At 45.8% G+C, this 25,227-nt stretch overlaps 1 protein-coding gene across 8 annotated transcripts in view; it reads left to right on the top strand.

Annotated features, from left to right (window-relative positions):
• Positions 1-25,227, top strand: part of erc2 (ELKS/RAB6-interacting/CAST family member 2) — a 569,575-nt gene that overhangs the window by 428,915 nt on the left and 115,433 nt on the right. The window contains exon 18 of one of the 8 annotated variants that reach the window (XM_033036570.1): positions 5,827-5,892. The exons of the other annotated variants lie outside the window; for them this stretch is intronic. Coding sequence (XP_032892461.1) covers positions 5,827-5,853 — 27 coding nt within the window. The 3' untranslated portion in view covers positions 5,854-5,892. The remainder of the gene's footprint in view (positions 1-5,826; positions 5,893-25,227) is intronic. 8 annotated transcript variants of the gene reach the window in all.

Below are 25,227 nucleotides of genomic sequence, written 5' to 3'. Positions count from 1 at the left end.
TAGTACACAAAGTAAAGACAGAATTCAATTCAAAACACAATATGAGGCAATTAATGCACAGATGAAAAGGGAGGGGGACGTGGGACTAAGGATAGGCAGAGGTGAAGAGATGGGTCTTGAGGCGGGACTGGAAGATGGTGAGGGACACGGAATTGCGGATCAGTTGGGGGAGGGAGTTCCAGAGCCTGGGAGCTGCCCTGGAGAAGGCTCTGTCCCCAAAACTGCGGAGGTTGGACTTGTGGATGGAGAGGAGACCGGCTGATGTGGATCTGAGGGACCGTGAGGGTTGGTAGGGGGAGAGGAGGTCAGTGAGATATGGGGGGGCCAGATGGTGGAGGGCTTTGTAGGTGAGGACCAGGATTTTGTAGGTGATCCGGTGGGAGATGGGAAGCCAGTGAAGTTGTTTGACGACTGGAGTGATGTGATGCCAGGATTTGGTGTGGGTGATGAGTTGGGCGGCTGCGTTCTGGACCAGTTGGAGTCGGTTGATGTAGGTGGAGCTGGTGCCAAGGAGAAGTGAGTTGCAATAGTCTAGTCGGGAGGAGATGAAGGCATGGATGAGCCTTTCAGCAGCGGGAGGTGTGAGAGAGGGTCTGAGTTTGGCGATGTTGCGGAGATGAAAGAAGGAGGTTTTAATGACATGGCGGATGTGAGGCTCAAGGGAGAGGGTGGAATCAAAGATCACGCCAAGGTTGCGGGCCTGGGGAGATGGGGAGACAGTGGTGCCGTCGATGGTGAGAGTGGGGTTATTGATTTTGCTGAGTGTGGCTTTGGAGCCTATGAGGAGGAATTCTGTCTTATCGCTGTTGAGTTCAGAATTAGGCCATTCGGTCTATCAAATCTACTCTGCCACTTAATCATGGCTGATCTATCTCTCTCTCCTAACCCCAGTCTGCTGCCTTCTCCCCATAACCCCTGACACCCGTACTAATTTAATCTAGGTGCAGTTCACTTTGAAGATTTATGCTGTGAACACTCAAATCTTTTCCTTCACACATTCTGATCAGTCGATGTTAGTGAGGATCCAAATCCAAGTATAACATATAATGGCAGATCTTTCCCTGTGGCTCTGAAAGAGATGAGGAGAAGTGCTTGCTTAATGGCAGGAGCTGTGACAATAGACAATAGGTGCAGGAGTAGGCCATTCGGCCCTTCGAGCCAGCACCGCCATTCAATGTGATCATGGCTGATCATCCCCAATCAGTACCCCGTTCCTGCCTTCTCCCCATATCCCCTGACTCCGCTATCCTTAACAGCCCTATCTAGCTCTCTCTTGAAAGCATCCAGAGAACCAGCCTCCACCGCCCTCTGAGGCAGAGATTTCCACAGACTCACAACTCTCTGTGAGAAAAAGTGTTTCCTCGTCTCCGTTCTAAATGGCTTACTCCTTATTCTTAAACTGTGGCCCCTGGTTCTGGACTCCACCAACATTGGGAACATGTTTCCTGCCTCTACCGTGACAGAGTGATTTCACAAACACAGGTCACGCAAATTTTCAAGATACAAGATGTGCATTGAGCAAAAAGGGGGGGAAAGAGGTAAACAAACTTGAGGTGTGGATCCTCCACAGTTTGACACGGGGGCGACGGGAATAATTGGTTTATTCCTATGAAATTAAGTAACAGTTCATCACACCAAAGGACACTTTATCGTCCATTGGATAATTCATTCTAAATATATAATCCGACCTTTCCGTCCTGGGACTCCTCCATGGCCAGAGTGAGGCCCAGCGCAAATTGGAGGAACAGCACATTTCGCTTGGGCAGTTTACACCCCAGCGGTATGAACATTGACTTCTCCAATTTCAGGTAGTCCCTGCTTTCTCCCTCATTCCCCTCCCCTTCCCAGCTCCCCCACAGCCCACTGTCTCAGCCTCTTCCTTTCTTCTTCCCACCCCCCTGTCTGAAGAAGGGTCTCGACCCTAAACGTCGCCCATTCCTTCTCTCCATTGATGCTGCCTCACCCGCTGAATCTCTCCCGCATTGTAGTCTACCTTCGATTTTTCCAGCATCTGCAGTTCATTCTAAACAGCGTATTTACAATTGTCACCTCTTGCAGTTTTTTCTCAGTCAGAATTTTTCTTCCTGCCAAATATTGTACAGTTGTCTCAGCTGAAACCTCACTGCAATAATCGCGGTAGTATTATGACCAGCACAGTGGCACAGCTGATCGAGCCACAGCCTCACATGACCAGACACCTGGGTTCAATAGTGACCTCGGGTGCTCTCTGTGTGGAGTTTACACGTTCTTCCTGTGACTGCGTGGGTTTCCTCCGGGTGCTCCGGTTTCCTCCCACATCCCAAAGACGTGCGGGTTTGTAGGTTAATCGGCCCCTCTGTAAATTGCCCCCTAGTGTGTGGAGAATAGATGAGAAGGTGGGATAACATCGAACTAGCATGATCAATGGTCGGCGTGGAGCTCAGCGGGCAACTTTCCGTGCTGTATCTCTAAACTAAACTAAGTTGGTTGAGCTCATCAAAACTTCACAAGAAAAGGAAGAGAATGAGAAAATCACTGTTTAAGAAGGAACTGCAGATGCTGGAAAAATCGAAGGTAGACAAAAATGCTGGAGAAACTCAGCGGGTGCAGCAGCATCTATGGAGCGAAGGAAATAGGCAAAGTTTCGGGCCGAAACCCTTTCGGGTTTCGGCCCGAAACTTTGCCTATTTCCTTCCCGACTACCTCATTACAGACATTGGAATATTGTAGGTAGACAAAAATGCTGGAGAAACTCAGCGGGTGCGGCAGCATCAATGGAGCGAAGGAATAGGTGGCTTTCGGGTCGAGATCCGTCTTCAGACTGCGTCGAATCGTTGCATCGTTTCACGCTAACAAAAACATTGGGAACTTTCCTGATGCTGACAGTCTCTTCTGGTCTACAGGATAATGGGTGAAACACTACAGATAGTCAGGCCAAAGCACTTGTGGCTGTCTGTAAATAATGGAACTTTAATATGATCAGAGATTTCCTTCTCAATGTCTATTGAATTTCAACCGGCTGACCAAATTGTAACTAGATGATTTTGCAGCCCCTTTCAACAACCTCCCCAGGTAAAAAATGTCCTTTGGATTTGTAATTGCAAAAGCTGAAGGAAGATCCATTGCATTTCTGAGCGGAGATTGAAGCAAACTGATGTGATGCTGTAACAAGATAGGTAGTGAAGTGTGAAATGGGTCTTACTTGTTTCATGAGAAGCAAGTGATTCATTTGCCAATCCATCGCTAAGTGGTAGAAGTAGATAATTGTGGATGTTTGGTGGAGTCTCCGAGCTGGCTCATCCGTCACCTAATGCTGCTGTGATTGAGTATGTGTTTATCTTCAGTTTTCCAGTGAAATACTAGACCCACCATGGTTCTCGCAGTCCCCGGCTCACGGTTACGATTCCACACGCAGCTTGTTGAAAGCCCAAATCCCTTCAGCCGCATGTTAAAATTCTTGCCACGATACAACCAGTCCATGGCTCAAGACCCATCCACATCGCTGGGTGCCCGCTTCAGCCAACTCGCCTTCGACCCAGGTGGCCATGGAAGTACATGTGCTTCAAAATGCTAAATATCATCATTCTTTGTTGCACTGAATGAGATTGGTGCATCAATTTCAATTAATCAATCAATCAATCAATCAACCTTTATTGTCATCTTGCAAAGCAACAGTTGTACCGTGCAAAATGAGAAGAGGTTTCCCAGTGAATACCGGAGCATCGCACATGAAACTGAAACATCTCACACATAAATAAAAACAATCCAGTCCTTGATAAAAACAATACGAATAGTTAAAAAGTGCAGGTAAAAAACCAGCAACATTAAAATACAAGTAAAAACAGTCATACATTTTATTCTGAAGACATTATTGGGACATGTACATTTATTATACTATTTGGCTGTGTTGAATTTTGAATGAACAACATATCTTCATGTCAGCTATTAAGGGAGAAGATGATTAATTTCAGCACAAATGTTTAAAAATCCTTTCTTTAGCAGGGTGGATATTCTAGTCACTGCAATGTCCTGGAGAATATCTAATATTATTTGCATACTTTGTCTGATAATGAATTGTTTTGAGCAGCTAATTCGAGGTGGGCCGAAAGGAAGTGCAGGCATATTGAGACTGGATGGAACATACCCAGATGGGTCGGCCGAGTTAGCAGAGTTGATATTCTGCCAATGAAAACGAATAACCCACAAATGTAACTTTGTGAAATCACGATCTGTACGTTATATTAGCCTTTAAGCTGCTTCTGTTATCTCCTTCTAATGAAAGGCTGGGGAATTCATTCATATAACCATATAACCATATAACAATTACAGCACGGAAACAGGCCATCTCGACCCTTCTAGTCCATGCCGAACACGTATTCTCCCCTAGTCCCATATACCTGCGCTCAGACCATAACCCTCCATTCCTTTCCCGTCCATATAACTATCCAATTTATTTTTAAATGATAAAAACGAACCTGCCTCCACCACCTTCACTGGAAGCTCATTCCACACAGCTACCACTCTCTGAGTAAAGAAGTTCCCCCTCATGTTACCCCTAAACTTCTGTCCCTTAATTCTCAAGTCATGTCCCCTTGTTTGAATCTTCCCTACTCTCAGTGGGAAAAGCTTATCCACGTCAACTCTGTCTATCCCTCTCATCATTTTAAAGACCTCTATCAAGTCCCCCCTTAACCTTCTGCGCTCCAAAGAATAAAGCCCTAACTTGTTCAACCTTTCTCTGTAACTTAGTTGCTGAATCCCAGGCAACATTCTAGTAAATCTCCTCTGTACTCTCTCTATTTTGTTGACATCCTTCCTATAATTAGGCGACCAAAATTGTACACCATACTCCAGAATTGGCCTCACCAATGCCTTGTACAATTTTAACATTACATCCCAACTTCTATACTCAGAATATTCAGAACTGCAGCTTGGTGTTTGGATTCTGAAGGAATTGTGTCCGTTTTTGAGGAGAAATGACTAGCAGCACAAAAAACATGAGTGACCACCGTGACGTGGCATAGTCTAGGCCTGTCCAATATTGGCCTTTGTTGGGATATTGTTTGTTAGAGATCATGCAGGGATTACAAACCAAGACATCCTTAAAGCATGTCTCCTGTCCTGCAAGGGTAAGTACTTGTGTAGGGTAGACAAAAATGCTGGAGAAACTCAGCGGGTGCAGCAGCATCTATGGAGCGAAGGAAATAGGCAACGTTTCGGGCCGAAACCCTTGGGTTTCGGCTCGAAACGTTTCCTATTTCCCAAGGGATTTGGCCTGAAACGTTGCCTATTTCCCAAGGGATTCAGCCCGAAACGTTGCGTATTTCCCAAGGGATTCGGCCTGAAACGTTGCCTATTTCCCAAGGGATTCGGCCCGAAACGTTGCCTATTTCCCAATGGATTCGGCCCGAAACGTTGCCTATTTCCCAAGGGATTCGGCCTGAAACGTTGCCTATTTCCCAAGGGATTCACCCCGAAACGTCGCCTATCTCCTTCGCTCCATAGATGCTGCTGCACCCGCTGAGTTTCTCCAGCACTTTTGTCTACCTTCGATTTTCCAGCATCTGCAGTTCCTTCTTAAACCCTTAAGTACTTGTGTAAAATGGATCCTGCTTGATTTTACTTTGGCCTCTGTCGCTGTGGGTTCCAGAGGGGGTGAAATGGACTCTGCCGGACAATCTGTATGTTTGTTTATCTTTCGGCTGAAGCTGCGGGCCGTCTATTGTAAACAAACTCACATTTTCACCCGACAGAGATAGAAATGTCCTAATGTTTCAAACTGACAAAACCTTCTCTTTGTTTCATTCCAATGCTGGCATGCGTGTCCACCAACACACCCGCCAATAGGACGATGAGGAGGGCATATGGGCGTGACACCGCACGTGAACCAAAGCCACACTTTTGTTCTGAGGGGTGAGAGCTGGATTTACTCTTCAACAGATCAGATTGCTCGAGATGGTGTAAAAGCTGAAATATTCTGCTCTTTGTACTCTTGCTTTGTGTGTGTTCTCTCTTTGTTGTTCCTGTGTCACCCTCTCTCTCTCTCGTAGACGAGAGACAAAGCGAAACGCGCGCAAGCGAGGCGCGGGGAGGGGTAGAGACGAGGAGACAAAAAAAAAAGAGAGAGGAGAAAGGGAGCGAGGCGAGAGGAGAGAGAGAAGGAGAGAGAGAGAGAGAGAGAGAGAGAGAGAGAGAGGGAGAGAGAGAGAGAGAGGTAGAGAGAGAGAGAGAGGAGCAGAGAGAGAGAGAGAGCAGCGAGAGAGCAGAGAGAGAGAGAGAGAAGCAGAGAGAGTAGAGAAGAGAGAGAGAGAGCGAGAGAGAGAGAGAGAGAAGAAGAGCGAGAGAGAAGCGAGAGAGAGAGAGAGAGAGCGAGAGAGAGAAGAGAGAGAGCGAGAGAGCGAGAGAGATGAGAGAGAGACGAGAGAGAGAGAGAGAGGAGAGAGAGAGAGAAGAGAGAGAGAGAGAGAGAGAGAGAGAGAGAGAGTAGAGAGAGAGAGAGAGAGAGAGAGAGAGAGAGAGAGAGAGAGAGAGAGCGAGAGAGAGAGAGAGAGAGAGAGAGAGAGTGATCGCGAGAGAGCTAGAGAGAGAGAGCGAGGAGAAGAGAGAGAGATAGAGAGCGCAAGCGACAAGAGCGAGGGATGCGAGAGACGCGCGCGAGAGAGAGAGAGAGAGAGGCGAGAGCAGAGAGAGGGGAGCTAGCGAGAGAGAGAGAAGAGAGGAGCGAAGTCTCCTCGAGCCAGAGTAGAACTAGGCGATCACGAGCCAAGAGATCGGCTCGCTAGGGGCGCTCTGCTACTAGCGCTAGCTAAGGTCAATTTTCAATTAAAAAACTTTATTGGCATGATAAAAAAACATTGTTATATTGCCAAAGTATAAAACATGACATACATATTTAAAATGCATAAGTATAAATACAAGTATACAGTGCATGAATAGATATGTCGCAATAGGCCGATAGCCCTTTATTGATTGCTACACGTTCTTGTAGCTGTAAGCAGTACAACACAATAGCGAGTTTAGCAATTCAATATTAATTTCTTAGTGTCAGTTAATGTCGATTAGTGTGTGCGTACATATGTGCATGTTGGTCATTCACCGTCTCTCAGGTTATGGCATGCTGTTACGTATTGTGCACCAAGATGTGCCGTATTTCCTTCGCCAAGGATTATTCTTAGTTTTGATATATCATCTTTAAAATCAGGGGTTGCCACACTGAGTTTGTCAAAGTATGCTTTCCTTGTTTTGTCAAATTGTTTGCATTTTAGGAGGAAGTGCACCTCTGTTTCAACCTTATCTGTCAAACAGTGGCCGCATATTCTGTTTTCTCTTGGTTGCCAGAATCTCTTCTGTCTTCCTTTTTCAACTGCCAAATAGTGGTCACTTAACCTGTATTTGGTGAGGGTCTGTCTCTGCTTTATGTCTCTAACAGTTGAGAGATATTGGCCTTTGTTGGGATATTGTTTGTTAGAGAGCATGCAGGGATTACAGGGACTATCTATCTCTCTATCACTAGATCTCTCTGGTCTTCGAGGAGAGGGGGAGAGGGAGAGAGAGAGGGGGAGCGGGAGAGAGAGAGAGAGAAAGAGATAGAGAGAGAGAGAGAGAGAGAGAGAGAGAGAGAGAGAGAGGAGAGAGAGAGAGAGAGAGAGAAAAAAAGGAGGAGAGAGAGGAGGCGGGGGAGAGAGGAGAGCGAGAAGAGAGAGAGAGGAGGGATAGCAGAGGAGGAGAGAGAGAGACGAGGAGAGAGAGCGAGAGAGAGAGAGATGAGGAGAGCGCAGAGATCAGATCGAGAGATCTGCAGTAGATAGGCGCTATCCTCTCTCTCTCTCTCTCTCTCTCTCGCTCTCTCTCTCTCTCTCTCTCTCTCTCTCTCTCTCTCTCTCTCTCTCTCTTTCTATCTCTCTCTCTCCCTCTTTCCCTCTCTCTCCATTGCTTCTGTAGAAATGTGAATTTGAAACTGCTGTTGTGGCCATACAGATGGGGAAATATTCACTGTGATAATGCTAGCACTGTGAATAAAAGTCATACTAAAGGCCTTGGGAAGGCACCAATTAAGCGACCTGCAATTCCAATGAAGATGTGCTCAGCTCAGCCGGCCCAATGTATTATTGAACGCTGTTTGTTTCCTGGTGGTAAAATCCTTGCATTTTCGAAAGATGAAAATGCATCTGAAATCCTGGATCACTTTTGAAATCCGGTCTGCCCAATTTTCCAGACTGCAGGAATTCCCCCCCCCCCCCCCCAAAATAAACTTCAGTCAAGATAAAAAATATATACAAAGCAAAACCAGAGCAAAAACTCTTCAGACATTCTCAGTGCCCCCACATTTGGTGGTGCCATACTCAGTAGTGCTCACACCTATCTTTACACGAGACCCCTTTGCCACACATGTGCCCCCTGGGGTGACAACCCTTCCCTTGTTAGAGGGGTGCCCCCACCACACTCTGCCCCCCAATGTCCATCAGCGGAAGGACCACCAGCCTTGGCCTTGGCTCAGTGCGTGCTTCCTGCAGCATGTACTCCTGCAGTCCGGCAACATACCCTGACGGGCATCACGCTCCACTGGGAGACCAGCACCATTCGGGCAAGACAGTCACGTGGCAACTGGTTCAGAATAGGAAGGAAAATGAAGTGAATGTTCCCCACAGCTGGGATGTTAACTGTCTGTTTTACACATAAGATCCTTGCCAGACATGAATAGTTCACCTGATCCAGTTAAAAAACGATATTCCTCATGGATTTGTAGGCACTTGCTTTGATCCGTCTCGATCAGGAGAGTTTGTAGTGAACTGTTTAGCGATGAAAGCAGCATGTAGATTGTCTACAGTGTAGTTAGTGGCTGATGCTGAAGATATTATCCTCAACGTTCCTGCTCAAGTGATGTGTTGAGTTAACTGATACATTTTAAAAGCAGTGTGTGATCGGATCAACACATGGTTGATGTTTACACCTGTATTCAGAAAAAACAAGACGCATCTTCCCCAAGCATTTGTCTATCGATTTGGCAGGCGGGAATTAAGTTAAGACTGTGGAGTGGCAAGTTTGCCGAACCGCTTTAGAGAACGGGGTAGTTGTTTAACGTACAGTTCGGTTTTATAAACGCTTCGTATGATAAATAAAGATTGCACTATTACAAAAGAAAATCACCACTTAATTCTAATTCCCTGTCTCTTTTGGAAATTGAATCAACATGCAAGAAAACTCAGAAGATGCATTAAAGGGCCTGTCCCACTTACGTAATTTTTTCGGCGTCTGCCGGCACACGTCATAGTCGCAGCAGGTCTCCGAAAATGTTCAACACGTTGAAAATCCAGCGGTGACCAGAGAAAGGCACGACTCTTTGGGCGACTACTCACGACCATACAGGCGACACCAGACTGATTCCTGGGATGTCAGGACTTTCATAGGAAGAAAGACTGGATAGACTCGGCTTGTACTCGCTAGAATTTAGAAGATTGAGGGGGGATCTTATAGAAACTTACAAAATTGTTAAGGGGTTGGACAGGCTAGATGCAGGAAGATTGTTCCCGATGTTGGGGAAGTCCAGAACAAGGGGTCACAGTTTAAGGATAAGAGGGAAGTCTTTTAGGACCGAGATGAGAAAATCATTTTTCACACAGAGAGTGGTGAATCTGTGGAATTCTCTGCCACAGAAGGTAGTTGAGGCCAGTTCATTGGCTGTATTTAAGAGGGAGTTAGATGTGGCCCTTGTGGCTAAAGGGATCAGGGGGTATGGAGAGAAGGCAGGTACAGGATACTGAGTTGGATGATCAGCCATGATCATATTGAATGGCGGTGCAGGCTCGAAGGGCCGAATGGCCTACTCCTGCACCTATTGTCTATGTTTCTGTGTTTCTAGTAGTCGCCCATGAGTCGTACCTTTGTCTGGTCATCGCTGGAGTTTCAACACGCTGAACATTTTCGGTGACCTGCTGCGACTATGACGGGTGCCGGCAGTCACCGAACAAAATCCCGTAAGTGGGACAGGCCCTTTAACGGTCCTATAGACATCCAACTCTGCGCTCCTCACTAAGTTTAATACAGATTTGTTTTGACAGTTTGATGTTGCTTGTGCAGGGGCTTTTATGGTCTGTGAAACCAGAGATTCTTGTAGAGACTTATTTTGAATTGACGTTTAATCTTGGTATTATACAAACAGTCGAGTTCTCATCTGATCGTGAAATTCCGTGCTTGTGTCAGGAGGTGTCCGTTACTGGGTTTTTTCCCTTGCTTCCACCTTAACTGCAAAATAATTCTACCGCAAAATAATCACCCGATGTTTGCTGTTACCGGACAAGTGTAGATTTATATTTGCTGTAGATAGACACAAAATGCTGGAGTAACTCAGCGGGACAGGCAACATCTCTGGAGAGAAGGAATGGGCGACGTTTCAGATCGAGACCCTTCTTAGGACTGAGAGTCGGGGGAGGGGGAGCCACAGAGATAAGGAAGTGTACAGTGTGAAAACGAGACATACTTGCTGTTCCTTCTTCAGAATGAAATGAACTTGAAAATCTAGACACAACCTTTATCCCCAGGGTGGAAATATCAAAGACTAGAGGGCATCGCTTTAAGGTGAGAGGGCAATGTTTAAAGGGGATGTGCGGGGCAAGATTTTTAGTGGGTGCCTGGAACGGGCTGCCAGGGGTGGTGGTGGTGGAGGCAGATACGATAGTGGGGTTTAAGCGAGCGACTTTCGGATGGGCATGTGGATATGGAGGGAATGGAGGGATGTGGATCACGTGCAAGCAGAAGAGAGTTGGTCACAGCACAGACATGATGGGCTGAAGGGCCTGTTCCTGTTCTATGTTGAATGAAAGCATCACAGAATAGTACACTATTGTGGCAGCACAATGCAGTTGACGTTCTCCCGACTGCTTCTTTGATGGATCCAGTATTAATTTGTTGTGTTTAGCAGGCACACAGAACACTTCCTGGAAGGAAGTTAAGCCCCTGTCCCACTTACGTGTCTTTGGCACGCTAATTATACGACCTCGTGGTCGCGTTGAGGCGCGACGGTCCTGTGATAGTCGTGCGCGGCCTCTTGCGCCCGCACAGTCGTATGGAGCGCGTGACGTCATTTGAAGATGGACACAAGATGCTGGAGTAACCCAGCGGGACAGACAGGCAACATCTCTGGAGAGAAGCAATGGGTGACGTTTCGCGTCGAGACCCTTCTTCAGTCTGAAAGAAGCGTCTCTGCTGCTGTTGGAGGTGAGACGTTGCGTCGCGCCAGGGTCTTGGGCCTGTCCCACTTTGGCCGTCAGGCCGGTGGCGAGCGAAGATTTTGTTCGCTATAAAATTTCGGAGCGCCGCGCGATGTCGCGCACAACTACATACCCCTCCGCGCTTCTCAGTTGGACCGGCCCAGCGCGGCCACACGATGCCCGTACGCCTCAATGCGACCTCGAGGTCGTGTAATTTGCGTGCCAAGGACACGTAAGTTGGACAGGCCCTTAATGCTCCAATTGTAACCTGTGCATCCAGCTTTAGTCACCTCACCTGTGCCCAGGTACCATCGTGACCCTGTGCCCTGTGCTTCCCTTCCATGCTAAATCTCTTTACTTTAGTACTTTAGAGATACAGCGCGGAAACAGGCACTTCGGCCCACCGAGGCCGTGCCGACCGGTGATCCCCCCCCCCGTAGAGAAGTAGCACTATCCTACACACTCGGGACAATTTACAATTTACAGAAGCCAATTAACCTTCAAACCTTCACGTCTTTGGAGTGTGGGAGGAAACCGGAGCACCCGGAGAAAACCCACGCAGGTCACGGGGAGAAGGTACAAACAGACAGCACCCGTATGTCAGGATCGAACCCGTGTCTCTGGCGCTGTGATGCAGCAACACTACCCGCTGCACCACCGTGCCACCCTCCCCTTGGACCAGAAGTGTTGCAGGAATGTATAGTTGCGTTGTGGACTTGCTGGGGCAGCAGTGCTCGCTGGGTACTCGACAAGGTTTAGTTTAGTTTATTGTCACATGTACCGAGGGACAGTTTGTTACCGAGCTGCCGTTCAGACCAGAAGGCATTTGGTCTGGTGCTGTGTGAAAGGCTCAAGGGTTGCAACAGAGCAGAGTGTTTCATTGTCGCATGTAGCGAGGCAGAACAATGCAGCTCTTACTTGGAGCAACATAACAAGCCTGTAAGCACAACACTCAATATATAGCATAAAGGGCCTGTCCCACTTTCCCGAGCTGCTCATGAATTCTCCTGAGTTTTCCCCTTGATTCAAACTTGGAGAATGTTCGTAACGGGTCCGTAGGAGTCCGTGGATATATCGTAGCGGTTCGTTATGTCAGCTGTAGGTACTCGGGGCATTAAATGTTGCAGTTTTTCTCCTCCCGACTATCTTTTTACTTGTGGACATTTTTTATCGGGCTGGAAAAAACGTCCCGACTTACCTGAAGCCCCGAGTACCTACGGTTGGCGTAACGAGCCGCTACGATATATCTACGGACACCTACAGACCCAGTACGAACATTCTCCGAGTTTGAATCAAGGGGAAAACTCGGGAGAATTCGTGAGCAGCTCGGGAAAGTGGGACAGGCCCTTAATAAAACTAACTAACAGAATCCATTCAATTAAAAACAAGATTAGTGCAAAACAAAGCTAAAGCCCAAAGTCCCTAGTTGCAACCAAGAGAGTTTGTGGTATGTAGTTCGATTGGTGTTTGTTGTGTTCGACAGCCTGATGGTTGTTGGGAGAAGCTGTTCCTGAACCTGGAGCTCACAGTTTTCAGGCTCCTGTACCCTCTTCCCAATGGGACAGATCAGCCAGGATGATTTTGAATGGAGGGGCTAGATGACTCACTCACTCACTCACTCACTCACTCACTCACTCACTCACTCACTCACTCACTCACTCACTCACTCACTCACTCACTCACTCACTCACTCACTCACTCACTCACTCTCCTCTTGTGACCACTTAACCTTCAAATACACTTCCGTCAGGAGGACTCTTTTATCCAAAGGGAAAATAAAACTTGTTGTGTCTGGGTTTGGCCAGTTGGCCAACAATACTGAAGGTGTGTTTAACATTTGAGAGATTATATTTCATATTTGAGCAGTTGACAAATGATCTACAACTTGCACAACTGTACATACTTTCCTACAAGTGACGATCACAGCTCCTACTCCCATCTGAATCGTTCATGTTTTCTTGCATGCTTTTAGGGAAAAGAAAATTGCAAATCCATCATCCTCTGTTAGGCAAGTGGTCTACGATGGATGCAGTGAGCGTTCACAAAAGTGGGAGTGGTACTGTCAATCTGGAGAAACCTTTGCCATCAATGCATTTTCAATCCCCTGCTTGAAGTATGTAAGCCTTAAAGGGCCTGTCGTGCACAGCCTAAAGTTGTTGGACAACTTGTTCTATTTGATCTTCCGTTTGTGCACGTCGAGTTGATTGCATTAGTCGAAACAGGGCGGACCACGTGAAGGTTGCAATCTTCCACCCCAAAGGGCCTGTCCCACTTAGGTGACTCTTTAGGCGACTGCCAGGGACTAGTTTTAGTGGAATTCACCTATGACACCTGGCGGCAACCTACGTCAGCACCTGCGTCAACCTACGACAGCAAAAATTGTCGCCACTGTCGGCAAAAATGTTCAACATGTTGGAAGGTTTTGTGGCAGTTGCCTGCAGTCGCCCAAAAAATCGCCTAAGTGAGACAGGCCCATTAGCTGGCAGCCCTATCCTTTTCTCAAGCAGTGTGGTTCTCCTGAAATAATCAGAAAATTAAGTTAATCAGAAGATTATATTGTGCCATTCATACACCTCTTCAACATACATCAGCAATCAGTCTGAAGGAGAGATAGACACAAAAAGCTGGAGTAACTCAGCGGGACAGGCTGCATCTCGGGAGAGAAGGAATGGGTGACGTTTCTGGCCGAGACCCTTCTACAGACTGAAAGTCACGGGGGAAGGGAAACGAGAGATATAGACGATGATGGAACAATGAATGTAAGATATGCAATAACGTAACGATGATAAGGGAAACAGGCCATTATTAGCTGCCTGTTGGGTGGGAACGAGAAGCCGTTTGACCCACCAGCATTTTGTGTCTATGAATGAATGAATGAAAACTTTATTGTCATTCAGATATACACCTAGACACAGTGCACCTTGAACGAAATTTCGTTGCATTTGACTCTCCAATCAGGTAAATAGTAAAAGTAAAAGTGCTAGGTGCGTCCATAAAAATGCCTCATGTGCATGGTTCTATCCTTGGTTTAAACCAGCAGTTCCTTCCTACACAACCTGACCCAAAACATCATCTGTCCTTGACTCCCCACAGATGCTGCCTTACCCGCTGAGTTCCTCCAGCACTTTTTTACAAAAGCTATTGGCTTGAGTTATGAAGAGAGATTGGATAGACTGGGTGTTTAAGAAGGAACTGCAGATGCTGGAAAATCGAAGGTAGACAAAAATGCTGGAGAAACTCAGCGGGTGAGGCCTCACCCGCTGAGTTTCTCCGGCATTTTTTGTCTACCTTGGATAGACTGGGACTGGTTTCAGTGAATCAGAGGAGGCTGAAGGGTGAGGGTTTGGAGTTATCAAACCCTGAGCATCGAGAGCCCAGAGTTTTTATTGTCACATGCCCTAAAACGGAACAATGAGATTCTTACTTGCAGCAACGTAGATAAGCTGCAGTCTTTTTTCTAGCGTAGGACATCTGAATCTCGAGGGCGCAGTTTAAGTTTAGCGGGGAAAGATTTCACTCTGGGATCTGCTTTAAGTTTCACTTTTTTCCCCCTTATCAGTACTCTGCTACAGATGGCTGTGGAGGCCAAGTCAATGGATATATTTAAGGCAGAGATAGATAGATTCTTGATTTGTGCGGGTGTCAGGGGTTATGGGGAGAAGTTGTTTCCATTCACCTTCGCCAAATAATATCACCGTTCCATGAAATGAGCTTGACTCATTCTGCAACTTGAGTACTCTGTAAGTAAGTGCTACAAGTAACAACTTGTTTTAAGTTGGAGAAGCATCTCTCCCTGAATTAGTGGACAACCAGCCACGAAACGTCTCCCCATAGTCCGCTGGATACACAACAAATGACTTCTGTTGAAGCACAGGATGTTGGCTATTGGTCAAATAGGATTTTAAGAGGAGTGGAAATGTCCACACACAGAGTGCTCCGAACTTTAATCACTCTCACTCTGGGGCCAACATTTTCAAGAGATTATTGACACTAAAGCTTGCAAGCCAACCCGCTTATATAATCCTGTTAGGAATCCAGTTTGTACCAGGTTCCGCTATCTCTCTTTATTTCAAACCTGACTTTTGTTTTTCAATTTTAAGCTTGGTGGTCAATCATCAGTGGAATCTGAACCACCATACATTGAATTGTGCCCACGCCTGCTGGATCTCGCTGTTGGTCAGTCTCTAACCGCTTTAACTCCCCATTCCCATTCCCACACTCGCTTCTCTGTCCTGGGCCTCCTCCATTGTCAGACTGAGGCCACACACAAGCAGGAGGAACGGCACCTCATATATTCTTTTTCTCCTCGCCACCCCCCCCCCCATCAGTCTGAAGAAGAGTTTTGTCCCGAAACGTCGCCTATTTCCTTCACTCCATAGATGCTGCCGCACCCGCTGAGTTTCTCCAGCATTGTTGTCTACCTACAATATAACCATATAACCATATAACAATTACAGCACGGAAACAGGCCATCTCGGCCCTACAAGTCCGTGCCGAACAACTTTTTTCCCTTAGTCCCACCTGCCTGCACTCATACCATAACCCTCCATTCCCTTCTCATCCATATGCCTATCCAATTTATTTTTAAATGATACCAACGAACCTGCCGCCACCACTTCCACTGGAAGCTCATTCCACACCGCTACCACTCTCTGAGTAAAGAAGTTCCCCCTCATGTTACCCCTAAACTTCTGGCCCTTAATTAACATAATATTCCAATGTCTGTAATGAGGTAGTCGAGAAGGAAATAGACAACGTTTCGGGCCGAAACCCAAAAGGGTTTCGGCCCGAAACGTTGCCTATTTCCTTCGCTCCATAGATGCTGCTGCACCCGCTGAGTTTCTCCAGCATTTTTGTCTACCTTCGATTTTCCAGCATCTGCAGTTCCTTCTTGAACACCTCGTGTAGTATTTGGTTAGTGTGGCACGGTGGCGCAGCGATAGAATCATTAGGGCGGCGCACCGGCGGCAGTGTTGCTGGCTTACAGCGCTTGCAGCGCCGGAGACCCAGGTTCGATCCCAACTACGGGTGCCGTCTGCAGGGAGTTTGCACGTGGGTTTTCTCTGCGATCTTCACTTTCCTCCCACACTCCAAAGATGTACAGGATTGTAAGCTACTTGGCTTGGTATTAAGTGTGAATCGTGCGTGTGGAGGATAGCGTTAGTGCGCGGGGGTAGTTGGTCAGCACGGGCGCAGTGGGCCGAGAGGCCTGTTTCCGCGCTGTACCTCTGAACTCTCTAAACTAAGAATTCAATCAGAGGTTGAAGGTGGATCCTAACCAGAAAAGTCCCCTGTCCATTCCCTCCACGAGTGCTGCCTGACCCCCCTCACTTCCTCCAGCACTTTGTGTGTTGCTTTTAAATCAGAATAAACTGTCTGGGGAAAGTCTCTCCCACTCGGTTGACAAGAAAAACTTGACAATACCGGCTCTGACCTCGAAGGGATCTATCGCAGTCGCTGCCTCAAAAAGGCAGCCGACATCATCAAAGACCCACACCATCCCGGCCACACATTCATCTCTCTGTTGCCATCAGGTAGAAGGTACAGGAGCCTGAAATCTGGTACATCCAGGTTCAGGAACAGCTACTTCCCCACTGCCATCAGGCTATTAAACACAACAATGAATAAGCTCTGAGCTCTGAACTGCTAAAGATTATATTATTATTTGTTATTTGCACTATATTTGTTATTTATTGAACTTTTTCTTTTTTTCCCCGTTTTATACAAAGTTTACATTTTCACATATTGTGTTGTGCTGCAGCAAGTAAGAATATTATTGTCCCGTCCAGGACATATGACAATAAAACACTCTTGGTTCTTGGCTCTTGTTTAGTCACTCCAGCCCATTCCATCGGCCCCAACACCTGCCGACTGCAGTAGCTGAGCAGGACCATCGATGCACACAGTACTTGGTGTGTGGACCTACACTCCAATTCCCCCCCCCCCCCCCCCCTGTCCCCTTCCATCTATATCCTTTCCTCTGGCTCCACATTAAATGCCTCTTCTCCTCATCTCATTATCTATTCTGTTCTGAGAACGTGCAAACTCCACACAGGCAGCACCCGAGGTCAGGATCGCACCGGGGTCTCTGGCACCGTGAGGCTGCAGTTCTGCCACCATGCCGCCCAAAAACTGCTTGACAATAATCCGTTGAATTGTAAGACATAAAGTCATGATTTTCAACATTTGGCAAACACTATCTGTTTATATACAATATATAAGTGTGATAGTAATTGTCTTTTTAAGTTAGTTGTTTCGTGGGTAAAACTCCACGCGGCATTCTCAACATGCTCATCTTTGGTCAAAGCCTCATTCTAATATCCCTTTCTTCAAGTGTAGGAAGGAACTGCAGATGCTGGTTAAAACCGAAGATAGACACAAAGTGCCGGAGTAACTCAGCGGGACAGGCAGCATCTCTGGAGAGAAGGGATGGGTGACGTTTCGGGTCGCGACCCTTCTTCAGACCCTTCAGAACCTGAAGAAGGGTCTCAACCCAAAACGCCACCCATCCCTTCTCTCCAGAGATGCTGCCTGTCTCTCTGAGTTACTCCAGCATTTTGTGTCCCCCTCTTTGTTCAGTATGACTGGTTTGAATCATCTACACACAGCTTTACTGCCTGCCGGCACAAGCTGGTGTATAATGATGGCATGTTTACTTCCAGAGGTACACAATAATTTTCTGTTCATCATTCATAATAACTAGTCTTGTAGAAATGAAGACATTCTTCACCACATCCACCCTTGCCAGGACTGGTTTGTTATTTAAATAGCGAGCCAGGCAGTCAGTTGGAGAAATGTTTTGACTGCAAGCCATCAACAGATTTCATCATAGATGTACTTAAAACTTGTGGTAGAACAGGAGGCACAGCTGCCTCTCGGCGTCAGAGACCCAGGTTCAATCCTGACCTCGGCTGTTGTTTGTGTGTGTGGAGTTTGCACGTTCTCCCTGTGACCGCGTGGGTTTCCTCCAGGTACTTGGAAAACCGCTCCAACATCCCCAAGACTTGCGGGATTGTAGGCCAATTGGCCCTCTGTGAAATAACGTGCCCCTTGTGTGTGGGTGGATGAGAAAGTGGGATAACATAGAACTAGAGTGAAGGGTTGGGCCCTCCATGGTCAGTGTGGACTCAGTGGCCTGTTTCCCTCCGGTATCATACGTTCATATGTGATCGGAGCAGAATTAGGCCATTCGGCCCATCACATCTACTCCACCATTCAATCATGGCTGATCTATCTCTCCCTCCTAACCCCATTCTCCTGCCTTCTCCCCATAACCCCTGACACCCGCACTAATCAAGAATCTATCTGTCTCTTAAACAAAGCTAAATTAAATGTAAATGAGTAAGCTCTCAATTGTTAGTTGATTTTGAACAATTAATAATATCCACAAAAAACCCACCATCTGTGATCTTAGAACAAAACTCATCCAGGGAGGTGCCACAATGCCCCACTTGGGTGAGGCGCAAAGTTGACAGCAAGAAGATATTTTCTCCTCTATCTAAGGATTCTGTCTGAAATCAGCTGAGTCTCAAGAGCTTATGTTTAAACAATGCTTCAACGCATCCCGTAACGCTATCTGGAAATGGACACAGAGTGCTGGAGTAACTCAGCGGGTCAGGCAGCATCTCTGGAGAAGGTGATGAGGTTTTGTTTTGCGAAGATCACCACCTATCCATGTTCTCCAGAGAAGCTGCCTGACCCGCTGAGTTACTCCAGCACTCTGGCCTTTTGTGTATTAACTAGCAGCTGCAGTTCTGTGTTTCCACGTACACTTACGTAAGTTGTCAATATGTTTGATCATAGTGCAAAATTGACCTTGCAACTTACCATTAATGAAGCATTTAAACCCACCTTTTGTCAAGCTTTTCTTGTCAACAGAGAGGGAGAGACTTTCCCCAGTCAGTTTATTCTGATTTTAAAGCAAAACACAAAGTGCTGGAGGAAGTGAGGGGGTCAGACAGCACTCGTGGAGGGAATGGACAGGGGACGTTTCTGGTCATGACCTTCCTTCGATTGTCTGAGATCACGTTAAGCGCGACTATCCAAGCTCTCTGCTATTTATTTTTAAAGAGGATGGAACAGATGTAAGGTTAGAAGCTTTTAAGACTTCAAAAAATGTACCCAAGTGGACTGAGTTATGATTGATACTTAGATGTTCTTCCTTGTAACTCACTTTAATGTATTTGCACTGGATCTCAAGGGTAACTTAGCTGTGATTGGCTGTGGAAGGTTTGCCTTTATAAAAAGTAAGCGTTTGCACATCGTTGAGATAAAATCGATTGAACGGAGCAATTTCAAAAATGCAAGAATAAGTGAGGCCAAAATGGAACTGGGCCTTGTTGTTGGACATACAATGCTGGAGTAACTCAGCGGTACAGGCAGGCAGCATCTCTGGAGGGAAGGAATGAGTGACGCTTCGGGTCGAGACCCTTCTTCAGACGTTGTATTTTACAGGGTTTTCTTGCATAGAAGGACATTTGTGGCCGCCAGAAATGGGAGGGGAGTTAGGGAATCCTTAAGAGGAAGACTGCGGGAATGACTGAAGAGGTATGTATTAAGCTGCCTTTGAAGCAGGAGCGAGAATCAACAAGGCAAGTTAACAGAGGGAGAGTTACAAAGACCAGGAACACTGCGACTGGGAGAGTGGCACCAATTATTCCAGCATTTTGTGTCTATTGAGAGATTCCTGATTTGTAATGGCATCAAAGGCAACGAGGAGAAGGCAGGAGAATGGGTTTGAGAGGGAAAGATAGATCAGCCATGATTGAATGGCGGAGCAGACTGGATGGGCCGAATGGCCTAGTTCAGCTCCTATGTCCTATGACATGACTCAATATACTAATGAAGGAACCAAATGCAGAACCATTGGAATTTCCACACGATCAGGGTTTTGATGTTTTACTGAAGATGACGGTCTGAAGAGATGGGCGATCTAACTCCATCTGAAGATTCCAAGATGCTTTGTACAAACATCAGCTGCCATTGTCCTTAAACTGTTGTTACATAGAAACATAGAAACATAGAAATTAGGTGCAGGAGTAGGCCATTCGGCCCTTCGAGCCTGCACCGCCATTCAATATGATCATGGCTGATCATCCAACTCAGTATCCCGTACCTGCCTTCTCTCCATACCCTCTGATCCCCTTAGCCACAAGGGCCACATCTAACTCCCTCTTAAATATAGCCAATGAACTGGCCTCGACTACCCTCTGTGGCAGGGAGTTCCAGAGATTCACCACTCTCTGTGTGAAAAAAGTTCTTCTCATCTCGGTTTTAAAAGATTTCCCCCTTATCCTTAAGCTGTGACCCCTTGTCCTGGACTTCCCCAACATCGGGAGCAATCTTCCTGCATCTAGCCTGTCCAACCCCTTAAGAATTTTGTAAGTTTCTATAAGATCCCCTCTCAATCTCCTAAATTCTAGAGAGTATAAACCAAGTCTATCCAGTCTTTCTTCATAAGACAGTCCTGACATCCCAGGAATCAGTCTGGTGAACCTTCTCTGCACTCCCTCTATGGCAATAATGTCCTTCCTCAGATTTGGAGACCAAAACTGTACGCAATACTCCAGGTGTGGTCTCACCAAGACCCTGTACAACTGCAGTAGAACCTCCCTGCTCCTGTACTCAAATTCTTTTGCTATGAAAGCTAACATACCATTCGCTTTCTTCACTGCCTGCTGCACCTGCATGCCCACTTTCAATGACTGGTGTACCATGACACCCAGGTCTCGCTGCATCTCCCCTTTTCCTAGTCGGCCACCATTTAGATAATAGTCTGCTTTCCTGTTTTTGCCACCAAAATGGATAACCTCACATTTATCCACATTATACTGCATCTGCCAAACATTTGCCCACTCACCCAGCCTATCCAAGTCACCTTGCAGTCTCCTAGCATCCTCCTCACAGCTAACACTGCCCCCCAGCTTAGTGTCATCCGCAAACTTGGAGATATTGCCTTCAATTCCCTCATCCAGATCATTAATATACATTGTAAATAGCTGGGGTACCAGCATTGAGCCTTGCGGTACCCCACTAGTCACTGCCTGCCATTGTGAAAAGGACCCGTTTACTCCTACTCTTTGCTTCCTGTTTGCCAGCCAGTTCTCTATCCACATCAATACTGAACCCCCAATGCCGTGTGCTTTAAGTTTGTAAACTAATCTCTTATGTGGGACCTTGTCGAAAGCCTTCTGGAAGTCCAGATACACCACATCCACTGGTTCTCCCCTATCCACGCTACTAGTTACATCCTCGAAAAATTCTATAAGATTCGTCAGACATGATTTACCTTTTGTAAATCCATGCTGACTTTGTCCAATGATTTCACCACTTTCCAAATGTGCTGCTATCCCATCTTTAATAACTGACTCTAGCAGTTTCCCCACTACCGATGTTAGACTAACTGGTCTGTAATTCCCCGTTTTCTCTCTCCCTCCCTTCTTAAAAAGTGGGGTTACGTTTGCTACCCGCCAATCCTCAGGAACTACTCCAGAATCTAAAGAGTTTTGAAAGATTATTACTAATGCATCCACTATTTCTGGAGCTACTTCCTTAAGTACTCTGGGATGCAGCCTATCTGGCCCTGGGGATTTATCGGCCTTTAATCCATTCAATTTACCCAACACCACTTCCCGGCTAACATGGATTTCACTCAATTCCTCCAACTCCTTTGACCCGCGGTCCCCTGCTATTTCCGGCAGATTATTTATGTCTTCCTTAGTGAAGACGGAACCAAAGTAGTTATTCAATTGGTCCGCCATATCCTTGTTCCCCATGATCAACTCACCTGTTTCTGACTGCAAGGGACCTACATTTGTTTTAACTAATCTCTTTCTTTTCACATATCTATAAAAACTTTTGCAGTCAGTTTTTATGTTCCCTGCCAGTTTTCTTTCATAATCTATTTTTCCTTTCCTAATTAAGCCCTTTGTCCTCCTCTGCTGGTCTCTGAATTTCTCCCAGTCCTCCGGTATGCTGCTTTTTCTGGCTAATTTGTACGCATCATCCTTCGCTTTGATACTATCCCTGATTTCCCTTGTTATCCACATACATCCACGTTACGTTTTATTGTGTAGGAAAGAACTGCAGGTGCTGGTTTAAATCAAAGGTAGACACAAAATGCTGGAGTAACTCAGCGGGACGGGCAGCATCTCTGTAGAGAAGGGATGGGTCTCGACGTTTCGGGTCGAGACCTTTCTTCAGACTGATGTCAGGGGAGTTACGTTTTATTATTGGTTAAAACTAAAGAGTTTCTTATTGGGGGAGACTTCCAAGGTTTTCCTAGTTTATATAATGGCGTGAAACTGATAGAGTGAGTCGGACATCTTGTGATGCAGCAGAATGGAACTTTGATGTGTCGCGACTACATCTGCTGAAAGCCACAGTTTAAGAGCAGCTGTGGATTTTCTTTAATCTGATGTTTCCGGACTACATAGCTGATATTTCATAACATACTTCATCATAGCTTGCACGAGAGACTCTTGGAGATGTGATGGGGCGAACTGGGTAGTAATGATGTAGCTAGCATCAACGACCCAGCCTGAAGTTTCAATATTTCTTAATCAACATGGTCTGTGACAACTACTTTCAGGTCATTGCGACATGCCAGCTTTATCCTGCGTCCTTCCTCAATGTCTTTTACAAATCCCAACATCTGACCCATTAAAAGCAGCAGATTATAAATACTTCCCTGTAATTCACAGTCCAGTGATAATCAGATGTTGCTTTTATCTCTGTTCTGATAAATCACAAAACCCTTTTGTCTAATAATGTAAGTTAGCCTCTAGTTATAAATTACACCAGCAAAACCAGGATGTTTGAAGAATAAACGCAATGTCTTGTGTATCAACTGACAAGTCTGACTTTTGCTTTGGAACTAAGTGCCAGAGTTCTTTGTAATATTTATTCATACGATAGGGGCTGTTAATTATTAAACTGACCGACTTTCATTGAATATGATTTTTTTCTCTCTCGTAAGAATGAACCAATTAGGTGTTGTCTCTTTGGCATTGACTCAAACGTTGTGTATCTGCTGAGACAAGAGATTTCCTGTTGTTCACATATATTTCCAGTTAGACCCGCATTAACAAAGTACAAAGAGGTGTGGGGAACTTACGCTGGTAAATGAGAGAGATTCCCTACAGCCACCAGGCTATTCAACACCACAACCAAATAAGCTCGGAACCAGTCTGAAGAAGGGTTTCGGCCCGAAACGTCGCCTATTTCCTTCGCTCCATAGATGCTGCTGCACCCGCTGAGTTTCCCCAGCAATTTTGTGTAAGCTCGGAACTACATAGACTTGGGGGCATTGGCTTTGTCTTTTTACACTATTATACTTTGTTTGTTTTCATATGGGTGGGTGTGTGTATATAAATATATTAAAACATATATATTTATTGATGTGTGCGTGTATATATTTATATACACACACACGCACACACATATATATATCATATATTTATATATATATAAATGTATGTATATATGTATATTATAAATATATATATATTATTTATGTGTGTATATATAGATGTATATGCATATGTATGTATATATATGTGTGTGTGTGTATGTATATAAATAATATATATATATGTATTATATATATATACATATATTTGTGTGTGTGTGTGTAAATATATGTGTATATATATATATATATATGTATATAATACCAAGTAGTTGTACCAGCTTCAAAGTCGTCTTGTTGAGTCTCATTGTCTGTAACTCGTTCTCACCTCGCCCACAGCTAACAATGGTCTGTTTCCTTTATCATCATTACTTTGTTGCATATCTTTCATTCATCTATATTACTAAAAGTATAATCTTGACCACTTCCTGTTGTTCTGTATATTGATTTTAGAAAAAAACGCTGTGATCTTTGGCCATCTAACTCAGGATCCCCCTCCGCTGAGCAGGACAAGAGGATTGTTCCCATCAATAAAAAATAAAAGAGTTATTAGTGTTTAAAAAATGTTGAGATTCTCTCTCCTGAAGGCCACGCCCCTTCCGGAGGGACTATAAAACCCGGAGGTGTTGAATGCCTCAGTCAGTCTCTGCAAGATGGGGGAGCGAGAGGGTCACGTCTCTCAGTCTGAGCTGTGAATAACACTGAACACATGTCTACAAAACTGTGAGTGGTTTTACTGACCTGTCAGTGCCCTTAATGTGGTTTGAAAATATAGCTAAAGCTGTGTTGCCTTTGGTTTGGAAATGCTAAAGCTGTGTTGCCTTTGGTTTGGAAATGCTAAAGCTGTGTTGCCTTTGGTTTGGAAATGCTAAAGCTGTGTTGCCTAATTAAAGTTGCCTTGCCTAATTAAAGTTGCCTTGTCTAATTAAAGTTGCCTTCTATATAATTAAAAGTCTAATTGTGACCACTTCCTGTTTGCGATTTATATTGATTTTAGAAAAAACGCTACTACGTACGGCTGTGATTTTTGGCCATCTTACTCAAAGTCCCCCTCCACTCATCAGGTGCCGAGGATTTTTCCCATCGATGATAAATAAAAGAGTTATTAGTGTTTTAAAAATGTTGAGATTCTCTCTCCTGTCAATCATGCCATGAAGGCCACGCCCCTTCTGGTGGGAGGGGGGGAAGCATTATAAAACCCAGAAGTATGGGCGTGGCTCGGTCTCTGCAAGATGGAGGCGGGAGAGGTCACAACTCACTGTCTTAGTGGCCTTGCACCCTGCTTGAAATGGTATGAAACTGCACTTGAATTTGGTGGGCTTGCACCCTGCTTGAAGTAGTATGAAACTGCACTTGAATTTGGTGGCCTTGCACCCTGCTTGAAGTGGTAAGAAACTGCACTTGAATTTGGTGGCCTTTGCACCCTGCTTGAAATGGAATTTCAAGGAATAGCCGTGAGTCAACTGCCAGCCCACCAGCCATGAGTGAGTGAGCTGCCAGCCCAACAGGCTTGAGTGTCTGAGCCGCCAGCCCAATAATCCATTCGGCCCACAATGTCCATACTGGCCCTCTGGAAACCAGTCCCTTCAGCCCACAATGCCCATACTAGCGCTCCAGAAAGCGCCCCCCCCC

The sequence above is a fragment of the Amblyraja radiata genome, chromosome 18 (genome assembly GCF_010909765.2).
Source record: "Amblyraja radiata isolate CabotCenter1 chromosome 18, sAmbRad1.1.pri, whole genome shotgun sequence".
NCBI classification, from domain to species: Eukaryota; Metazoa; Chordata; class Chondrichthyes; order Rajiformes; family Rajidae; genus Amblyraja; species Amblyraja radiata.
Note: the sequence above shows the minus strand (reverse complement) of the source record. Positions and strands in the feature narration are given on the sequence as shown.